This window comes from Aedes albopictus, chromosome 2 (genome assembly GCF_035046485.1).
Source record: "Aedes albopictus strain Foshan chromosome 2, AalbF5, whole genome shotgun sequence".
In the NCBI taxonomy this organism is placed as follows: Eukaryota; Metazoa; Arthropoda; class Insecta; order Diptera; family Culicidae; genus Aedes; species Aedes albopictus.
Genome location: NC_085137.1, coordinates 502,771,577 through 502,791,933, shown reverse-complemented (window position 1 = coordinate 502,791,933; position 20,357 = coordinate 502,771,577). Strand labels below are relative to the sequence as shown.

General features: G+C 37.5%; 2 protein-coding genes and 1 long non-coding RNA gene across 16 annotated transcripts in view; all 3 read left to right on the top strand.

The window, feature by feature from the left end:
• LOC109409788 (glycogenin-1) overlaps window positions 1–4,344 on the top strand; it is a 132,456-nt gene extending 128,112 nt beyond the window's left edge. For 11 of the 12 annotated variants that reach the window (XM_029870348.2, XM_062854445.1, XM_062854452.1 and 8 more), the window contains one exon: window positions 3,996–4,344. In XM_029870348.2, the coding sequence (XP_029726208.2) occupies window positions 3,996–4,150 (155 nt within the window). In that variant the 3' untranslated portion in view covers window positions 4,151–4,344. The remainder of the gene's footprint in view (window positions 1–3,995) is intronic. The other variant, XM_062854448.1, reaches the window with a different exon arrangement.
• Window positions 1–20,357, top strand: part of LOC109407731 (guanine nucleotide exchange factor DBS) — a 561,022-nt gene that overhangs the window by 15,363 nt on the left and 525,302 nt on the right. The window lies entirely within an intron of this gene.
• Window positions 15,590–16,395, top strand: LOC134287502 (uncharacterized). The gene is made up of 2 exons (XR_009997349.1): window positions 15,590–16,072; window positions 16,134–16,395. It is a non-coding gene; the product is annotated as an uncharacterized LOC134287502 (long non-coding RNA).

The window sequence follows — 20,357 nt, the reverse complement described above, 5'->3', positions numbered from 1 at the left end:
TTTGTGGTGGAAAAAGTTTTTCGTTTTCGCAGAAACCATTTTTGAACAAAATTTCACAAAAAAATGGTTTCTGCAAAAATGGAAAACGTTTTCCACCTTAAAAAAATTCAGAACATATCTTGATCCTTACTCTACATGTGCACGAAAACCGATTTTGAAAATATTACTTCATCTATATATATAAAAATGAGTTTGAAGTTCCTTTGAGGCAACAAAACTCAAGAACGAATAAACCGATCAGCATGGCTCTTGCATGGTTCGATTCGTATTCGTGGTGTCTGTGTTTATATGTACAAAAAGTTAAGGGAATCTATTGAAAAAGTAGGAAAATTGCAAAATTACTGATTTTTCATGATTTGGGAAGAAATTTGACACGATTGAAATAAAACCAATCTAGAGTGCGGTGCTGCAATGACCTCAACAGTTGTCAAACCACCACAACCGGGCAAAACAAAGTTTGCCGGGCCAGCTAGTCATTTAATAAAAAATCAAAAACCGAAAAAATAAGAAAATGCTTCCAGTTTCGCCTTAAGTTGAAAAAACTACTTTGGCAAGTGTTCTGGCAGCACTGTATGAGCGCCGGTTACCACACGGCATTAGAGTCAGTCTAGTTAATTATAGTCTATTTTTTGAGGCTAGTCAAACGACAGAAGTACGCGCTCTGATGTTTACGTTTTCAATCATCATCCGGTTGATGATGGTTATTGACTGCGCGCAAGTCAAGCGTAGTTTTTGAAACTGGCTAAAACCATAATAAGAAATTTTAATTTAATTTTTTTTTCGCAAGTTAACGAGTGAATCGCAACGAAAAAAATACCTGATTAATTGGGGTTTTAAATTAAGAAAAAAGTATCGATTTTTTTATTTTATACGAAAGAGCACCTTTTTCTGAGCCACTATGATTTTTTTTCAGAATTTTAGAACTTTATTTTGGTACCTAAAATCAATTTCAAACAGATTTTTTGAAATCACCTTTTGACAGCTGGGTAATTGTTTGACAGCTCCACCCAGTACAAAATGCGACGAGGGGTGATTTGACAAATCGCTCCCATACAAACTTCAAATTGATTTTTAAATGGATTCCCGGTCACCAAAATTCATGAAAATTTGGATTTCGGCTCAGTTTTGCATGCAGATTCAGAATATGGAATTATCTCAACACCGCTAAAGAAGCCAATTATTGAGTTTTGTATTGCTTTCACGACAGCTTTTTAGCCTATTTTGGCTCAAATTTCTCATATCTCCAATTTATCTAACAAGTACCTTTTCAAAAATTACACGATATTCCAGCAAAACAAACGTGCGTGGAATTCTGTCAGTTGTCGCCGCTGCTGCGATCAGCTGTTCTGAAACGTCTCGTAAAATGGCTTATAGGGACTCTACACGGCATGATTCGGACGATGAGGCAGCGAGCGTAAGTGTCGGTTGACAGGTGTCAGAGTGACGAGAGAGGGGGCCCATATAGCCGAGGCGGTAAACGCACGGGTATTCAGCATGACCATGCTGAGGGTGACGGGTTCGATTCCCGGTCGGTCCAGGATCTTTTCGTAAAGGAAATTTCCTTGACTTCCTTGGGCATAGAGTATGTTCGTGCCTGCCACACGATATACGCATGCAAAATGGTCATTGGCGGAGGAAGCTCTCAGTTAATAACTGTGGAAGTGCTCATAGAACACCAAGCTGAGAAGCAGGCTTTGTCCCAATGAGGACGTTACGCCAAGAAGAGAGAGAGAGAGAGAGAGAGAGAGTGACGAGAGAGATGACAGTCTATTTTATGAGGCTAGTCAAACCAGGCCCCTGGCATGAATGAAATTTATCGTAGCCAACATCTAACTGCCTTATACTCATATTCGTGCAAATTGAAACGAGCGTGTAATCAACAAACGCAGCTTTTGTTTGATGTTGTGAGCCACACACGAAATCACATTCACAATGCGTGTTTGTTGGGTTGCTTTATTCAACTAATCGCATGCTCCTCTTACCGTACATGATTATTAAAGCGAGTTTGAAGTGTTTTGTGATCATAAGCGATGGAAAAAATGATTCCAAAAACTGATCAACAAACCAAAATAAACGTTAAACAAAAAAATGTTGATGTTTTCGCATTTGACAGTGGGCGCTATATATTAGCGCCCAGGACATCCTGTCTACCATGATTCCAATGCATTGATATAGGCCGTGTCAGGGGCCTGAGTCAAACGAAAGAGAGACGGAAAGCCGTCAAAGGAGAGTTGAAAGGAAAACATAAACAAAGGTAGTGCATAGAAGATAGGAGGTCGAGATAAGAGGAATAAAGTGGAAGAAAATTGAATTAGTTTAAAAGATACCATTTTGCGAAATTTGATGATAGGGCAGTTTAAGGAAAGTAATTTGAAATAGAATAGTTCCGCGAGTGATTTGTTGGTGAATTCTTGAATTCGGATCAGATTTGGTCAGATGATCACAAACTAATACACCGCGGAGTAAAATTTAGTGGTTGATGAGCTGGAGGCCCGACAGGAAGAGACAGATTGGACAACAGACTTGAGAAACCAGATATCGACGCACGACGAGGACGAGACTTTGCACAGTGGTCCAAATCGAAGTATTTCGAGGACAAAATTCGTGGCTACGTTGCCTGTAAGGAAGGTAGAAGGGAAGCCAATAGAGGAGAAAATCAAACTAAAATTGTAAGTGAATTCACACTAAACAAGTTGTATTATCATTGACGAAAATGTAAAATGTATTACTTACAGTTTGATCAGCCAACAATAAAAGGCCGATTTACAAAAATTGTTTGTGCCGATTTGATCCGAACAGCAAGTCTAGTTCAACTTTCAGACGCCCATTGATTCTATCTATTTTATTAATTTTGCTGGAACATTTTTTGGCATATCTAGTGAAATTTGCTGGTGCCAAATTGATTCTGTTATTTCGGTAATTTTTCTGAAACACTTTTTGCCGTATTTAAACAGAAATTTACAGTTAGGGGGTCAAGTGCCCCCCTTTGTCTCCGCCAATGTCAATAGTCCTGTTCAACGACGTAGGTTGAACTTGCTCGAAGTTGCTGCATCCTACTCTTACCCATTTGTCAACAAACGGGAAAGAGCGGGATGGAGGAAGTTCGAGCAAGTTCAACCTACGTCGTTGAACAGGACTAATAAGAAGTGTCTGAAACAACTGGTGCTCGAAGTTCACTGGGCATTTTTCTGCTACATTCTTAAATAAACTTCAGTGTATTGCACACAAATGTAACGATTGTCGCAAAAATATTTTTCCCCTTGAAAATAGCTTAACCATTGCTTCAGTATAGATAAGTAAGTAGGCGCTGCTCATTGTAGCAATCTATTTCCGTTCGCCCCGTTTGTCAAAGCCTGCTTGGATGTGGTTCAGTTTTTTTTTTCCTTTAATGACCTACACACTGCGATATGGATTATACCTACACTACAGTAGGTATCTATCCAGTTTGGGTTAGTTTTGTTGCCGAAGCAAACAGAGAAACTGATACCGACCGCTGGTTGTCGGCTTTTTGATTAGGGACGTGTCCAATCAACAACGGCGGTGGGTTATACATAGATAGAGCTCCCAATTGGCGGCGTAGTGCTTGTGCTGCCTCCAAAATGTCTGGCAAAACAGCGTACGAAAGATTCCGCAGTCAGTAGGCCAGGCAAAAAGCTCTGTATGAAAAAAAAAAATGACGACAAGAGTCGCAGCGAAAAAGAGGCGCCTTATATTTGGTTTTTGCAGTCGAATTTTGGGTCGTCTTCTATGATACCTTGTTGGACGACTTGGCAAAAAGCCATAACTCTACTTTTATCGTTTTCGTCGCTTTGGTCGGCTACTTTGATCATTGAATTCACTTGCTGAGATACTTTAAATTATCGGTGATTTTATATGGTTGGTTGTTTTTCAACTTTAATCGGACGCTGGTTAGTTTTGGAGAATGGCATCACCTTAGGGCGTTTTTTTCGTTTTCTTTTCAGGACAATAATTATCTCGCTGTTGTTTCTTTTTAGTGCAGGTTCTAACATCGACCACTAGCTGTTGCTATAATGCTGTAAAGAGCGTTGTTCGGACGACCTTCAATGTTGCTGTTGATGCTTTGACGGTGTTCTCACTGTTGGTCGTGTGCTATGGTTTGGCCACTTTTACACCTTCTATTGAGTCTTAGTGATTTGTTGTAATAACCTTTCTTTTTGTGCTTACTCAGGGTCAAATTGCGTATAGTTTTTTTTTTCTTTGTTATATGAATGCATTTTACAGTTTCATATTGTTTAGTTAATTATGTTTGAGATAAAGACATGTTTTAATCGGCATAGTAAATAATTGAATTTCCACAATAAATTGTATAATTATTTGTTTGAATTGTTTATAGTTTTTATTTGTCTTAGATAATCCGAAATTATTTGTTTGTCGATTATTTAGTTTTCGTCGACCAAAATGAAAATCCACGAAGGCACGTGTTTCTGTTTATAAGAAAGCTTATAAAAATTCTCCACACGTTTCGCTTTTAATCTGTATCAGAAGTATCAAGTTGAACACATACTGACCATTAAACGTGACGAACCAATTATCCCGATTGTTGACCAACTCCAAACCCGTCAACACAGTCTCGAGATATGGCGATAAAACAATTTCATGGCATGCCTTGCCAAGATTTCCGACATTAAACCGATCGCCCTTCCACTTGAAGAATCATGTCAAGTGAAATTGAGTGATTGCTACTTGAAAGAAATTGATTCAGCTTTCATTGATGTTCTTTCACTTGACATATAGCGTGCAAATGTCATCGTAAAACAAATCGAACCGTAGACCAGTAAGCGATAAGTGGCTCGTTGTCGTGTACGGCCTACTTGATTACAACAGAGTAGGCCTGATGTCAATGCGCTGGGATCAGAGGTGCCCATGTTAATGATTTGTTTTGATTTCATTACGAACAATGCAAGTGAACCGACCAATTAAATCAAGCATAATTGGTGAAAGGTGGGAACATGATTAATTGAGCTCGCAATCGCCGCAGTAACTTTTTTCATTGCTCTCCAGATTGTTGACGCCAATTTCACGAACAGTCGGTAACAGACCAACGACGTGTGATTTCAAACTCAATTTATGGGCGGCACACACGACGATCGCGCACTTCAAAGTGTCGAGAAACACACTGGAAAATCGCTAAATTCATTAATCCGGCCATCGTTAAATATTAAGGCCCATCACACGCCCGACCGAGTAGAAACCGAGTTTTCCATTCGATTAAGTGATCCAGTGAAAATCGTTATTTAGTCGGCCCACGGCCTACTTGATGATGTGGTTTTTCTTTGTCCACAGGAGGGGCAATCTATTTTAAACTCTAATCTAGTTTTCTCATTCCCATAACAACTATGAGGGAGCGCATTCCCTCCAGCCAGTGCAGCAGTTTTAGTTTAGCGCGCTTACTATGATTCTTTTGATGAAGTCTGACATTTCAATCGCAATAGTCTATTTTACGAAACGACAACAGTGTTGATATTGATATTAACACTCACGGGCTTGGGTGCAACCTCCTGTCAAATTTTCATTCATGAAATGAGCGATCAGCTGATCCGAAACGTCTCGTAAAATGGCTCATAAGAAGTCTGGAAATGTTTTCATTATCGACCGCTCTCGTGGGACTTAATTGAAGCGTGAAACTAGGGTGATCCAATCACTGCTGCAAATGTCATTGCTTCATATCTAGATTCAATTACCCTCAATTACCTATAGCTTATTTCATAAGCTTACTCTGAAATATGATGTATGACAAACTTGTGCGGCTAGCTCTTGCAGAACTGAGTCACGGAAAAAAAAACATTTAGGGTAAACTTCATCGACTACCTTCGAAAATGCCAATTGATATTGACCTTCCGTGACGAGTTTCCGTGACTATCTTGTAGAACTTGGCTAGCCGCACAAGTTTGTCATACATACATTATATTTTCAGGGTAAGCTTCTGAAATGAACTGTAGATAATTTAATCTGGATAAGTCGAAATGACATTTTCAGCACTGGATCCAATCACTCAATAACAAAACAAAGAATATGCATTAGGGTGGCCCACACTTATATGAAAGACAACAATTTCGAAAAATACCAAGTCTTACTTCCGGATTCAGCTGTTTTGGACTCTCAGAAGCTCCGACGGGTGTGAAAATAGTTATACCCTAAACAAAGTGAGGCGGAGTATTGATATTTCATTATTGATATTATTCCTTTACATGTAAAAACATGCAAAAAAAAACAACAATAAATTTCTGCAAAGTGACGTAAGCGACATTGACAATTGGGGATTTTTTCATTACCGCACGGGTTTGGGCCTAAGGGTCTCAGATTTTCATGAAACTTTTTCCACAGGGTAGGGTTCATAGATATATGAACCAAAAAAATTGAGAAATTTCAGGGTTGCCTATTTTCCCGGAAAACTCAGGTAGATTTTTTTTTGTATTCCCCTAATACTCTCCTCTCCCCTCTTCTTGGCGTAACGTCCTCATTGGGACAAAGCCTGCTTCTCAGCTTAGTGTTCTATGAGCACTTCCACAGTTATTAACTGAGAGCTACCTCTGCCAATGACCATTTTGCATGTGTATATCGTATGGCAGGCACGAAGATACTCTATGCCCAAGGAAGTCAAGGAAATTTCCTTTACGAAAAGATCCTGGACCGACCGGGAATCGAACCCGCGATCCTCAGTATGGTCATGCTGAATACCCGTGCGTTTACCGCCTCGGCTATATGGGCCCTATCCCCTGATACTACTAACTTAAAAAAAATCATAACTCAAGAACGAAGCATCGTAGCAGCAAATTTTTTTTAGAATAGAAAGAAAATTTTCTCAGAAATCTTAAAATAATGAACTGGACAAAGTTTTCCACAAAATTTTCCACTGTTGAGAAAATTCGTAAAAGAAACGGAAAAATTATGCCCGAACTCGCGGAAAATTTCCAAAAAAATATTTTTAAGAAGGTTATTTCATAAGCTTAGTTTGCTAAAATTTTTGGAATGTACTTCTTTTTCGTTTTTTTATTTATGGCCAATTGTGTTGAAAAATATTCAAATGTGCCATATAAGCCTTTTTTTGAAAAATCATAACTCAAGAACGAAGCATCGTAGAAACAAAGTTTTTTAATGAGAATGAAAGCAAATTTTCTCAGAAATAAAAAAATAAATAAAATATATGAAGTGGAAAAAGTTTTCCACAATATTTGTTGAAAAAATTATTTAAGAAAAGCCGGAAAAAACTAAAGACTGGACTCGAAAAAAATGAGACACTCAAAATAATTTATAACTTTTGATTGCGTTCACAAAAAATAGCAGATTTTTTAACCAGGAAAAGCATGTTATGTTTAGTTAATACCCTAAAAATTTCATCAAAATCAGATTTTGGAAATTTTGGGCTTCCATTTTGAAATTTGTTTAAGCTATAACTTGGTTGTTAGCTCATCAAAACGTCTGAAAATTTGACTGTAAGTTCTTCAAATAAGTCATAATAAGTGGTGAAAATTTCATTATAATCGGTTCAGTACTTTTTTTTAACAATTCAAACAAAAAACGGGGTTTTCAAATTTGCGGCACTTTTTAACATTTTAAAATCATTGTGTATTATTATAACTGTAGTATTGGCAACACTGTCCCGATTTTTTTTAAAACTTTGACAGTGTAAAATCGTTGTGTTAATCTGTTCTCAGTGAAAATTTCAGCCATTTTGATTGAACATTTTAAAAGTTAGAGCAGTTTGAATGTCACTATACCAAAAACCACACCTGCTTATTGTGACATAGTGCTACATATATGGCAGTATCTTTTTAAAGGTCAAATCAAATTGAATGAAATTTTGACACAATACATCTACATACATACTTTTTGTACAGAAAAATTTTCATTGAAATCGGTTCAGTATTTTTGGCTTTACAGTTTTAGGTAAAAAATGTGATATTTTTTAAAGTGTTTGTTTGGCCCAAGATTCTCAAATGGTAAGTCTCTTATTTCGACGATATCTCCGCTAACACTTAACCGATTTTGATGAAATTTTTATGGTATTAGCTAATGTACTATTCCAGGTCAAAAATTCAGCTATATTTGTGCACGCAATCAAAAGTTATACAATATTCTTTGTGTCTCATTTTTTTCGAGTCCAGTCTTTATGCCCGAATTCGTGGAAAATTTTCGAAAATATATTTTTGAGAAGGTATAAGCAAGAATTGCTAAAATTTATGGAATGCACTTTTTTTCGTTCCTGAGTAATGGCCAATTTTGTGAAAAATGACCATATAATATAGGCTTACATGGCCATTTTTCACAAAATTGGTCACAACTCAGGAAAGAAAAAAAAAGTGCATTACAAAAATTTCAGCGATCAAAGCTTATGAAATCACCTTTTCAAAACTATTTTTTTTTGAAAATTTTTCACGAATTCGGGCATAGTTTTTCCGGCTTGTCTTTATGAATTTTCTTAACGATGAAAAATTTGATGGAAAACTTTTTCCACTTCATATTTTTATTTTAGATTCCCAAAAACCATAAAAATCTGGAAAAAATGTTGATATTAATTTCTTCTATTTGACTAAATACCATTCGGTTAAATGTAGTTTGATTGAATTATGATTAAGTTGCCAACGGTGCTCACAAGAAATTAATTTAATTATTTTTCCATAACTTCTGCAAAGGTTTCTTTTAGGAGTTTTAACAAGGATTGTTTCAGGAATTCTACTATGACTTTTGTCAGAAAATCTAGCATGGGCTGCTACAGGAATTTCTTCAAAGATTCCTTCATAATCCTGTAAGTAATTAGTGCAAGGTTGTCAATAAGTATTTCTCCCAGCATTCCTTCAAATATTCTTGTAAGGATATTTTTCATGGATTTTTTTTCCGTCAACAGTACCTAAATACATTTTTTCTAGGATTCCATGAAGTATTTCTCAAAATATTTGTCTAGGAAGGAATTTCTCTAGAGATTCTTAGGGGATTAAAGAAATTCCTGTAAAAATTCATCAAATGTTTTTCACAATTCTATCAAGACGCCTTCAGGAAATTTCTTCAAATTTCACCAAGTATTTCCCCGAAGTTCAGGAATTCCTTCAAGTATTCCTTGAAGGATTTCGCTCTAGCTCCGTTAATTCAATGAAAGACTCTTTTGATAACTTTTTTTAAGACGTCGAACTAGTACGTCTAAGAATTCCTTGAGAAATTCTTCTAAGGATTCCTTAAGTCAAGGTGTGAGAGTTTCTTCAAAAACATCTTAAGAAATATTCCCAAACAAATTCAGGCACCAATTTCTCTAGGTATTTTCCCACGGATTATTGTGGGAGGGCTTGTAAAGGCTGCTCAAGAAATTATTCCAAAATTTTTATCAGAACTTTCTTCAAGGATTCCTTAAAAGCTTCTCTAAAACTTTCCTAAAGTATTCCTCAAAGGATTTTAAGTGTTCTTCCGTGGACAAGCTTCATTTTGAAGGACTCTTTCAGAATTTTTCCAAAAATCCTTCAAGAAATTCCTGCAACGATGCCATTCAGTATTTCCGAAAGAATTCCTTCAGGAGTTTTCCCATGGGTTCCTTTAATTCCAAGATTTACTTTATAATATTCTCCCAGGAGTTTCTTGAGCTATTTCTACTGGTTCTCTTCAAGGATTTGGAACTTACTTCAAGGTTTCTCATAAATTTTTATCATGGATTCTATTAGTATTTCTGCTAAGATTTTTTTTGCGAGATACTTTCAAGGATTATTTCAGACGCTATCCATAAACTACGTGGACTCATTTTTAGCAACCTCACGCCCCCTTCTCCATCGACGACTTTTGTTCATACAAAATTGTCGAAATTTGTATGGAACGTAGACTTTGACACCAGATCCCGCTGCTAAGAGTCTATGCAGTTTATGGATAGGCCCTTTCCAAAACATACTCTTGAGATTTCTCTAAAAAAAAATCCATGAAAAATTCATCAAGCATATCACTCAGTATCCCTTCAGAAATTTTCAAGCCATTTCTATAATCCTACCGAGGTTTTTTCATTAAATTTATTGCTTTAGAAAGTCTTCGTAAGATTACTTCAGGAATTATACCAAAGATTTCGGCAGCAGCTTATCCAAAGGTCCTTTTTTCAATAATCTGTACAGAATTCTCTAAAAAATAAGAAGTACTTTCAAGAATTTAATCATCTATTACTCCAAGTATTCCTACATGAATTTCTCCTATGATTTTTTGCAGGAATTCCTGGAAAACTTTACAGAATTTTTCTTAGAAATCATTTTGGAGTTCAAAAGCCAAGGTTTTTTTTAAGTCTTCCTATACAATCCTTATAAAAAACTGCTTTAATGATTCTTTCAGAATTCTTCCAGAGATTAATTTTGGTATTTCTTCAATTTCTCCGAAGATTGTTTTAGAAATACATAAAATCTATATTATATAAAAATTATGTTGGAATTATTGCTAGAACTCTTACAAAAAATGCTCTCAAAAATTCTACAGAAATTCCTTTAGGTATTCTGTCAAGGACTTCTTCGGGAATTCTTCCTTTGATTCCTTCAAAGCTTCCTTTAATGATATTACGAAAGATTCTTGCAGATTTCCTTAACGAAAATGAAACTCTAAGTAATTTCTTGATCTGCTGTTGAAGCCGTGTTTGTAACACCGTGAAAATCTAAAGGACATAAAAATTTTCGATCCTGGATGCCATTTATCCCACATAATACTGTCCAGCAGCACCATTTATCCCGCATCTTCCGCAACTCTGTTGTTGAAACCCTTGCACAATTTCCCAGAAGAATCCCTTAGAAATTCTTTCAAGGATTTCTATAGTTATATCTTTAAGCATATCTTTTGAAATCCCCCAAAATATTCTTGCAGAAATGCCTCTAAGCATACGCACCTACTATGACACGTAGGTGGGATTGGGGTGGAGATGCATCAGGTATCAGTAAATCCAAGTAATCCTTGAAGGTACTCCGGCACAAATACACGAAGGAGTTCAGCGATGAATGCTAGGAGGAATCTCTAGAGAAAGCCATAGAACAAATCTTGAAAGAATAAGGGAGGAATACCTGGAGGATTTTTGGCGGAAATTCCTGGTAAAAAATCTGGAGACATTCCGAGAGAAATCCGTGGAGGAATTACAGTAGGAGTCCCTAGATTAATTCCAGGAGAAATACCCGGAGGAATCAGAGATGTCAAATATACAGATTTTTGATCTTCTATATAGTCTTTACATACAGGGGATGGCCAAAATGTTTGGGATAGGCAATTTTTTTTCTCTCACAAAAATGTTCAACATGCTGTAACTTTTCATAGAGTGCATCAAAATTTCTCAAATTTTGACTGTTTACCTATTATATGTGCATGATTGGTAAAAATTGGAACTCGATTGGTTAATCTTTCGCGAAGTTATAATCGTTCTGGTAAAACACTATTTTTTAGACAACTATTTTTTGAACTGTCATATCTCGGAAACCAGAGAACCAAATTGAATTAATTTTTTAAAGTATATCAACAATATATTGATACTTGATACGACGCTAAAAAATGAAATATTTTCTCACCATGAATAAAGTTATACATTTCCACCCATATAGAGGAAAAAAAGTCAAATTTATAATATCATACAAAAATGATATGATACTAAATGTGTTATTCTTTTAATCCAAATAGGCTCTAATACATCTTATTAGAGGTATCTTGAGAACAGAATCAGAAATTCTTTGAATATCATAACTAAAATTTAATGACATTGATGTAAAAAATTACATTTTTTCAAGAAAGATCGAAAAAGTTTCAATCCATGATAACTTTTTTCAACGTTCAAAAAGTACCTATATTTTGATGACAGGAGAAGCATCAATGTATTCTCGATAAACGTTCAAAAGTTCATTAAATACGGTTCACTGGTTTCCGAGATATAATAGTTCAAAAATAAGTTGTCTTTAAAATAGTGTTTTACGAAAACGATTCTAGCTTTGCGAAAAATTAATCAATCGAGCTCAAAATTGTACCAATGATGCACATATAGTAGGCAAATAAACAGTCAAAATTTGAGAATTTTTGATGCACTTTATGAAAAGTTACAGCGTTTTGAACTTTTTTGTGAAAGAAAAAAAAAGTTGCCTATCCCAAACATTTTGGCCATCCCCTGTAGATAAATAGCACAGAAGCTCCAATTTTTGCTCAGTTTCTTTGCGGCCAATCTTAATTCAATATACCTACAAGCTCAGTGAGTGCAATGCTAAGGTAATGGGCAATACTAATTTATAAATAACAATGACAATATTATAGTGTTACAAAGCTCAGTGGTTCCCAAGTTACCGATCATGCTTGTTCTTGACATTGAACAAGCGATTATGGTACCGATTGATAGCCTTCTTTTTTACGTTCTTACTTCTGGGAAAAAATCAAAAAATGAGAAACAAAGCAAACAGTGCTTCAATCTTTCGTTTTGAGCAGAGTTGCATTGACACTGCATGAAATTCTCTCCTTCTCTTTTACTCTTATAGAAATTTTGTAAACAAGGCCAAGAAACGTCAAAATTCCACACAATATCAAAACAATACAGTGCCCTATGGTAGGCAAATCACACTTTCTTTTGTTCACCACGACTAGAACTGATTTTAATGACGTGTCGATATCACTGGTAGGCCATCTTTATCGCTCCTTGTGCCTTAGGGTCATTTTTGACTCAAGCCGTGAAATACGTTAGCGAGCTGCTGCCAACGTGATGCGGTAGGAAGGTTCAAATTCGTTTGAAACCCCAAATAAACAGTAATTGTGAAGTTGTTTTCATATGTGGTACAAAATATCAAGTATGCATGTTCTGTCTTGTGCAGCTTAGTTGTCCCATGTTAATAGGAATTCCCATATAACATGGGACAACTATGCTGCACACGGCAGTGTTGATCATTAAAAATTTTGAGATTTGGCTAGAATCGCCATATCAATGATTGTGATTTCGAGTGCGGGTCAGTATCGAATCGTTGCCTGTCATTGCAATGCATTGTTGGCTTGGTATTGATTGGCTTACAGTGATAGTGACGATGATGTAGAATCAGTAGTCAATTGACAAGACTGATATTGTGCAGCTCTGGTTTTGAATAGGGGGAGGTAGGGCAGTATGGACACCCTGAGGTTTTGCTTAACTTTACCTGCCAAGATGTCAAAAAAGTTTAGTTTTTTGATACATGTATTCTTTTAAAGTCTATTTCTTTTAAAGTTTATTTATAATTTATCCTCTTCAAACAATGTTTCGGAGAGTGTTAGATTTACATGACCGTCTTTAAGCACACGGGGCAGAATGGACACCACGAGACTTTTACGAACTTCGTACATTATTTACACCTATAAAGTTATTTCATTACAAAACAACTACTATGAATGAATAAAACGCCGAAGTAGTCCATTTTTTCAGTTAATTTAAATTCAGGCTGTTTTGGATAAAGCTTTGTTTTTATCGGCATGTACAGCTGTGCCTAGAACAACTTTTTTCCACTGTTGTCGTTTTTTGACGAATTTGTTTCACTCTATGTCTGCTCTAGTGAACTTTCAACTGAAAATATACTGAGAATTTGGTTGGTTTGTGATTTAGGTTAAATTTTTCCCTTACCACTTCTCTCAAAAAGATGAGTGTAGATGAGTGACCCGGTAGGAGAAGATATTTTCAAACCAGATTTTTGACATAAAAAGAAGAAAATATTAACATTTTAAACATGTAAATGCAGCAAAACTACTTGCATGTATTGTGTTCTAGAAATATCATGTTTTAATCGACCTGCAATTAATTACTCACTAAATCTTATTTTAGATGGTGTGAAAATTATAATTTCCATGCACAAAAAACGGAGGACGCTACTTTTTCGTGTAACATCAAGTATAAGGTCAATTTTGAATGTTTTTTTTTCCTGAATCTACGTTTCAGATAAATGGACTATATTCTCCATTCATTAAAAGTTCAAAAGAGTTCGCATATTTGAAAATACTGAGGGTGTCCATTCTGCCCCACCTACCCCTGGATAAAAAAAAATGGAAGCACTATTCTTAATAAGGGAACATATACTTCTTAAATTCGGCAAAAAAAAACTCCAATGAAGTAGAAAGTAGTCTTCAGTAATTTAATTTTCTCCGTAATGGCCGCGATAACGTTTCCGAACATTTAGTTTTGGGACACCCTAATCCGACACGATGTACAGGTCGGACTCGATTATCCGGAGTCAGGTTCTGACGCTTCCCAACATAATATCTCGAAAACGAAATGCTGCAAGAAGCTGAAATTTTGACTGATCACTAACCAAAGTTAGCTTACCAACATGTCAAAATTTCAGCTTTATAGAGCAATCCGTTTCCCGGATATATACCTATGTGAGAAGCAGCAGAACCCGACTCCGGATAATCGAGTCCGACCTGTAGTAGAAATCAGCGACGCGTGTAACCAAAACACCACAACGCGTCGAGTCGACGTTCTTTTCCAATCGGAACAGTTCCGGCCACACTCCGATGAGATGTGGTGCGGTACATATTTTATGTGTGCGGTTCGGTCAAGCTATTTCCAGAGTAGGTACACCTAGTATGTAGAAGCAATCATATGAGTTTCGCCACATCATGGAGTGATGAATGATGATGGAAGGAGATTGTGCGGAGGGCACTCTGTGCGCAGTATTCTAATTAAAGTATGGTTCTCCCGATTCCGCCGTTGCGTCCATGCTCTTCTTTAACACCCAGGGCCTGTTTCGTTCTGGTCGGGTGACCAAACACATTGCATCTGTCTACTTTATTCTACCGCAGTCGGCTCATTTGGTGCCGCTCGACTTATAGACTGGCCTGGCTGCATGACGACGCCGCGCTGACATAGGCCACATCAAACGTGGTTCCCCCTGGGACTCCCCGGGCCAGACCGAATCACAAAACCAGATACTCCACGCTGCGGTGGTCAAAGTCGGCCGATGCTGCTGCAGGTCTCATCTAGCTACATATATAATCTTTGGACGGCGGTCGTATGGTCGTATTATTATTATCTGAATTGGCATGCATGGCGCAGTAGGCCACAAAAGCTATACTGAAGCCCATGCCGACCATCTCTAGCAAGCCGTAGACCACGAACAACGTATTTTACTGTATTTAGTCCAGTCGCAGTCGGAGTAGCTCTTCTCTGAGAGTTAAGTTATGCATGTGATTATGGTTATTATCGTCAGGGTCGTCGTCGCCGTAAGGCTGGTGCAGTATGGTGCTGGCTGAGTCATAGTTTTGGGAGCCGCTGCAGTGGACTTTTGTGTGTTTTTTTCAGCACAAGAAACTTATTTAGGGATAATGGTTCTTTACAAATTCTTACATTCTTACGAAGTGCTCCAGCAACTAGTCTAGTAATTTCTGCATGAGTTACTCCATTTATTCCATTGGAAATTATTGCTGAAATTACTCCAAGATTTTCGTCAAGTATTCCTCCGGATATTTTTGTTGAAATTCCTCCAGAGATAATAATTTGACTAATCGCCGAAAATTGGTAACATAGTTCATTTGAGGTGTCCTGGAAACCCGTGAAACTCGATTAAATACAAAACAAACAAAAAAATACTGTTAGATATCTTGAAGAAAATTATGCATCATCTATAGTAGTAGTAGGTATATATAAAAATGAATTTCCGTCTGTCTGTCTGTCTGTCTGTCTGTCTGACCGCTATGGATTCGGAAACTACTGAACCGATCGGCTTCAAATTTTGTATGCAGGGGGGTTTGGGACCGGGGAAGGTTCTTAGCCTGGTGTAAGACCTCTCCGGTCTTAGGAACAGGGGGCTCCCATACAGATGACTTCACGGGGGACGTCCCTATGGAGCTGCATGCCAAAAAACACAGTAGGCAGGCAGTGCGACGTTTGACGGGACAGGTAGCGCCGGTAGCGTGAAAAAAAATGGTAGTGTTTGAAACCTGCATTATACATCTCGGAACCATTTAAATTGCTAGCTTTTTTGACTCCGGGTATCAGCGCAAAATCGGATTAAGGACGTAGCAATGACGACGGACAGAATCAGTCAGCGTCCTAAAGCTATCCAGGGCAATTGTGATACTAATGGTGATTGCAACAATAATTAAATGAATACATTTATCTTCTCAGGTTAGTACTTTGCAATCGAAATCATTATTTGCTTCTGTAACGGCCTTAATGTTTTCAGTAGAATACTTCACGAGATGACATCTTCAATGATGTCAGAACCCCAGAACCGAGGTCAGAACAGCATCAAATTTCGCCGTTTCTGTTCGAAGCAGCAAAGCATAGGAGGTATTAGTAAACACGAACCTGAAACCCTACGAAATTGAATGGATTCTTGAGGATCTGCCGGATTTAAGATTGGAGTAACATTGTTGGCCTCCTACTGTTGGTGCACGAGTCTTTGGAAAACGAATTTAAAACCAAAATACATTTTATAGAGGAACTTACGTATTTTCGGCAGTTCCGTTCTCTTCGTCACGGGGGGTTTTTTGAATCCTGTTGGAACTCAGAGTTGGTCTCAAATCCTTCCCAATTAAGCTGCGTTATATGTCCAAGTTTAAGGTAATTTGGTCCACAAAAACCCCCCCATGACGAAGTGAACAAACCTGCGGATAATACCCTTCGTCACCCTATTTATCATTCATCATTATCCATTATGGAAAGTCAGAACAACTCCTCCCTGCAATATTCACAAAAATGGGTGAAGTTTTACCCATTTCTTACCAACCCCGGTTTATCAAAAATGGGTGTTTTTTCTCCCATTAATGGGTTTCCGCACCGATGCGATGACCACTTTTGATAAGACTTTTGATAAGACGCCGTCCACAAATTACGTAACGCACTAGGGGAAGGGGGGGGGGGGTTTGATCTTTGGAAATCTTAAGAAGTTCCTCAAGTGATTGTTCCAGTGCCGTTTTCGCGGTTTCCTTCGTGAATTGCACCAGGTATTTCTGCAGGTATTCCTTCAAAGATGACTTTCAGAATTTCACTAGAGATTGCTCCCATTATTCCATCTGAAATTCGCAGTATTTCTACAGGAGTATCTAGCAGAAAATCTTTCAGAAAGTGTTACTAGCGATTATTCAAAATTGAATCCAGAAATTCCTCAAACAATTTGTTCAAAAAAATCCTTTAGGAGTCCATCCAATTGTTCCTTCAATTACACAGCGCAACATTTTTTTGTCTCAAGAGCAAACTTATGTGTCTCCGAAGGATTTTGGGCCGCTGAATCCGAATCCGGGCTCAGATTTGCTCCAACACGTCACAATTTTGAGCTATACCTCAATTTATAGGGCAAAATATGCGATTTTGGGTATTTTTGACTGCAAGTTATTAAGCATGGAAATATTTTTTTTAAGCGGTCAAAAGTTTAATTGATCAATTGACATCTAAATTAACGACTCATGTAAAATATATCGTTTTACCTAATCAATTTTGATAGATTTAATCATTTCATGTAAGTATGAAAACTTGCATGCAACTTTTGGAGGGTGACTTGTATGGGAAATATCGTACCTAACATAAATCGCTTAAAACTATCAAATTCGGTTTGGTAAAACGAAATATTTAGCATGAGTCGTTAATTTAGATAGTAGTTGACCAATTAACCTTTTGATTGATTAAAAAAAATATTTCCATGCTTAATAACTTGCAGTCAAAAATGCCCAAAATCGCATATTTTGCCCTATAAATTGAGGTATAGCTCAAAATTGTGACGTGTTGGAGCAAATCTGAGCCCGGATTCGGATTCAGCGGCCCAAAATCTGTCAGAGACACATAAGTTTGCTCTTGAGACAGACCAAAAGTTAATTTTTGTTACGCTGTGTTATTCATCTAGAAATTATTGCATATATGGATTTCTTCAGATTTTTTTATCCAGCGAATCCAACAGAAATTCTTCCAGAAATTCGAAAAGAAAACTCTCCTGTGATTCCCTAAGGAATTCCTCATGGGGTTTCTTCAGAAATTCACCCGGGAATTCCTTCTGTGAGTTTTTTTTTTTCAGGAACAACTTTCGGGATTATTTTAAAAATGATTCCAAGCACTCTTCTTCCAGGATTCCTCTGTGAATTCCTTCAGGGATTCGTCTAAAAATTCCTACAGTTATTCGTCCAGAAATTCCTCTATAAATTCCGCTAGAGATTCCTCTAGAAATTTCTCTAGATATACCTCAAGCAATTCCTCCAGTGATTTCACCAGGGGTTCATCCAGGAACTCCTCCAGGAATTCTTTCAGGGATTTGTCCAAGAATTCCACCAGGGATTTCTCCTGAAAGTTCTCCAGAAAATCCTCCAGAAATTTCTCTAGGGATTTTTCTAGAGATTCCTCCAGGAGTTACTTAGAAGATAGCTCAAGGAATTTCTCTAGAGATTTCTCCAGAAACTCTCTCAGGTGTGTCTACAGTAATTCCTTCAGGAGCTCCTCCAGGCATTCCTTCAGAAGTTCCTCTAGGGATTGCTCTTGAAATGTCTCAACGAATTCTTTTAGGAATTCCTCCAGGAATTCTTTTAGAAACACCTCCAGGCATTCGTCCAGGGATTTCTATAGGGATTCCCCCAGGGATACATCCAGGCAGTCCTTCAGGATTCAATTCTGGGACTCCTCCAGGAATACCATTGAAAGTTCCACCAGGAATTACCCCAGGAATTCCTGCAGAATTTACCTCAGGAATTCTAGATATTACCCAGGCATTTCCTCCAGGATTGCCACCAAGAATACCTCCAGGAATTACCCCAATAATTGATCCAGGAATTGATCCAGAAAATTCTCCAGGGATTCCTTTTTGAAATTCATTCAAGAATTTCTTTATTAATTCCTCAAGGAGTTTTTCCAGGGATTGCCCCGGGAATTCTTCCAGGGTTTCCTTGAGGATTTTTTTTCAGAAATTTCTCCTTCAGCTATTCTTCCAAGGATTCTTACAAAGATTTCTCCTGGAATTGGTTCAAGGGATCCCTACAGGAATTCCTACAGGGATTCCTCTAATGATTATTCCAGAGATTCCTCTAGGAATTCCTCTTATGATTCTTCCAATAATTCATCCAGATATTATTCCAAGATTTTTTCCTGGAATTCCTCCAGAAATTTCTCTGGGAATTCTTAATAGAAATTCATCAGGGATTCCTCCAGAAGTTCCTCTGGCGATTTCTCAAGGGTTCCTCGAGGAATTCCTCCAGTGATTCCTCCAGGTATTTCTCTAGAGATACATCATGAAATTCCTGTAGAAATTCCACTAGGGATTCCACGAGGAATTTCTCCAGAAATTCTACAAAGCCTTCCTCCAGCAATTCTATCTGAAAGTTTTCCAGCGATTCTTCAAGAAAATCTTGCAGAAATTCTTCCAGGGGTTCATCTGAAGAATTCTCAAAGAATTTTTCTAGGTATTCCTGAAGGAATTCGCACAGGCATGTCTCCAGGCATTATCCAGAGATTTCTCCAGGAATTGAACACTGTAATGAAAGGGTGGCCTTTTCTTAACAAAAATGAAACCATAGATAAAATTTGTTCGAGCAATTCAAACACAAGCTGTGTATTCCTCAGGTAAAAAGCATGTTCTGATAGAAAATCTGTTCTATTATACATACACGACGTTCTATTATATACAAAACTGGCTTTGCATACCCTTTGTAGTCGATGAAATATTAGAACGATAGGCATGATTTTTTGAACGATTCAATTGGGAAAATCAAATACATAATTTATTCTTAAAAAAACTGTGACATTACTAAAATATGCATGAGATGCGAATTTCAAAAACAACACAACAAAATAATATTAACTGCGGTAGATAATTGTTAAAAAAAAAAAAAAAAACAAATTTAAAATGGGCAATACAAGGTTTGCCGGGTCAGCTAGTCTATATATATAAAAATGAATTTCTGTCTGTCTGTCTGTCTGTCTGTCTGTCTGTCTGTCTGTCTGTCTGTCTGTCTGACCGCTATGCATTCGGAAACTACTGAACCGATCGGTGTGAAATTTTGTATGTGGGTATGTTTGAGGCCGAGGAAGGTTCTTAGCTTGGTGTGAGACCTCTCCGGTCTTGGGAACGAGGGGCTCCCATACAGATGACTTTGCGGGGACGTCCCTATGGAGCTGCATGACAAAAACACAGTAGGCATGCAGTACGACGTTTGCCGGGACAGCTAGTATATATATATAAATGAATTTCCGTCTGTCTGTCTGTCTGTCTGTCTGTCTGACCGCTATGCATTCGGAAACTATTGAACCAATCGGCGTGAAACTTTGTATGTGGGTACTTTTGGGGCCGGGGGAGGTTCTTAGCATAGTGCGAGACTTCTCCGGTCGCTGGAAAGGGTCACTGCCGATGAAATGAACCGGAAATGAGCTGAGAAAGAAGTTCAACACGGTCGCAAACAAAACCAATCTAGAGTGCGGTGCACCAGTGAGCTCA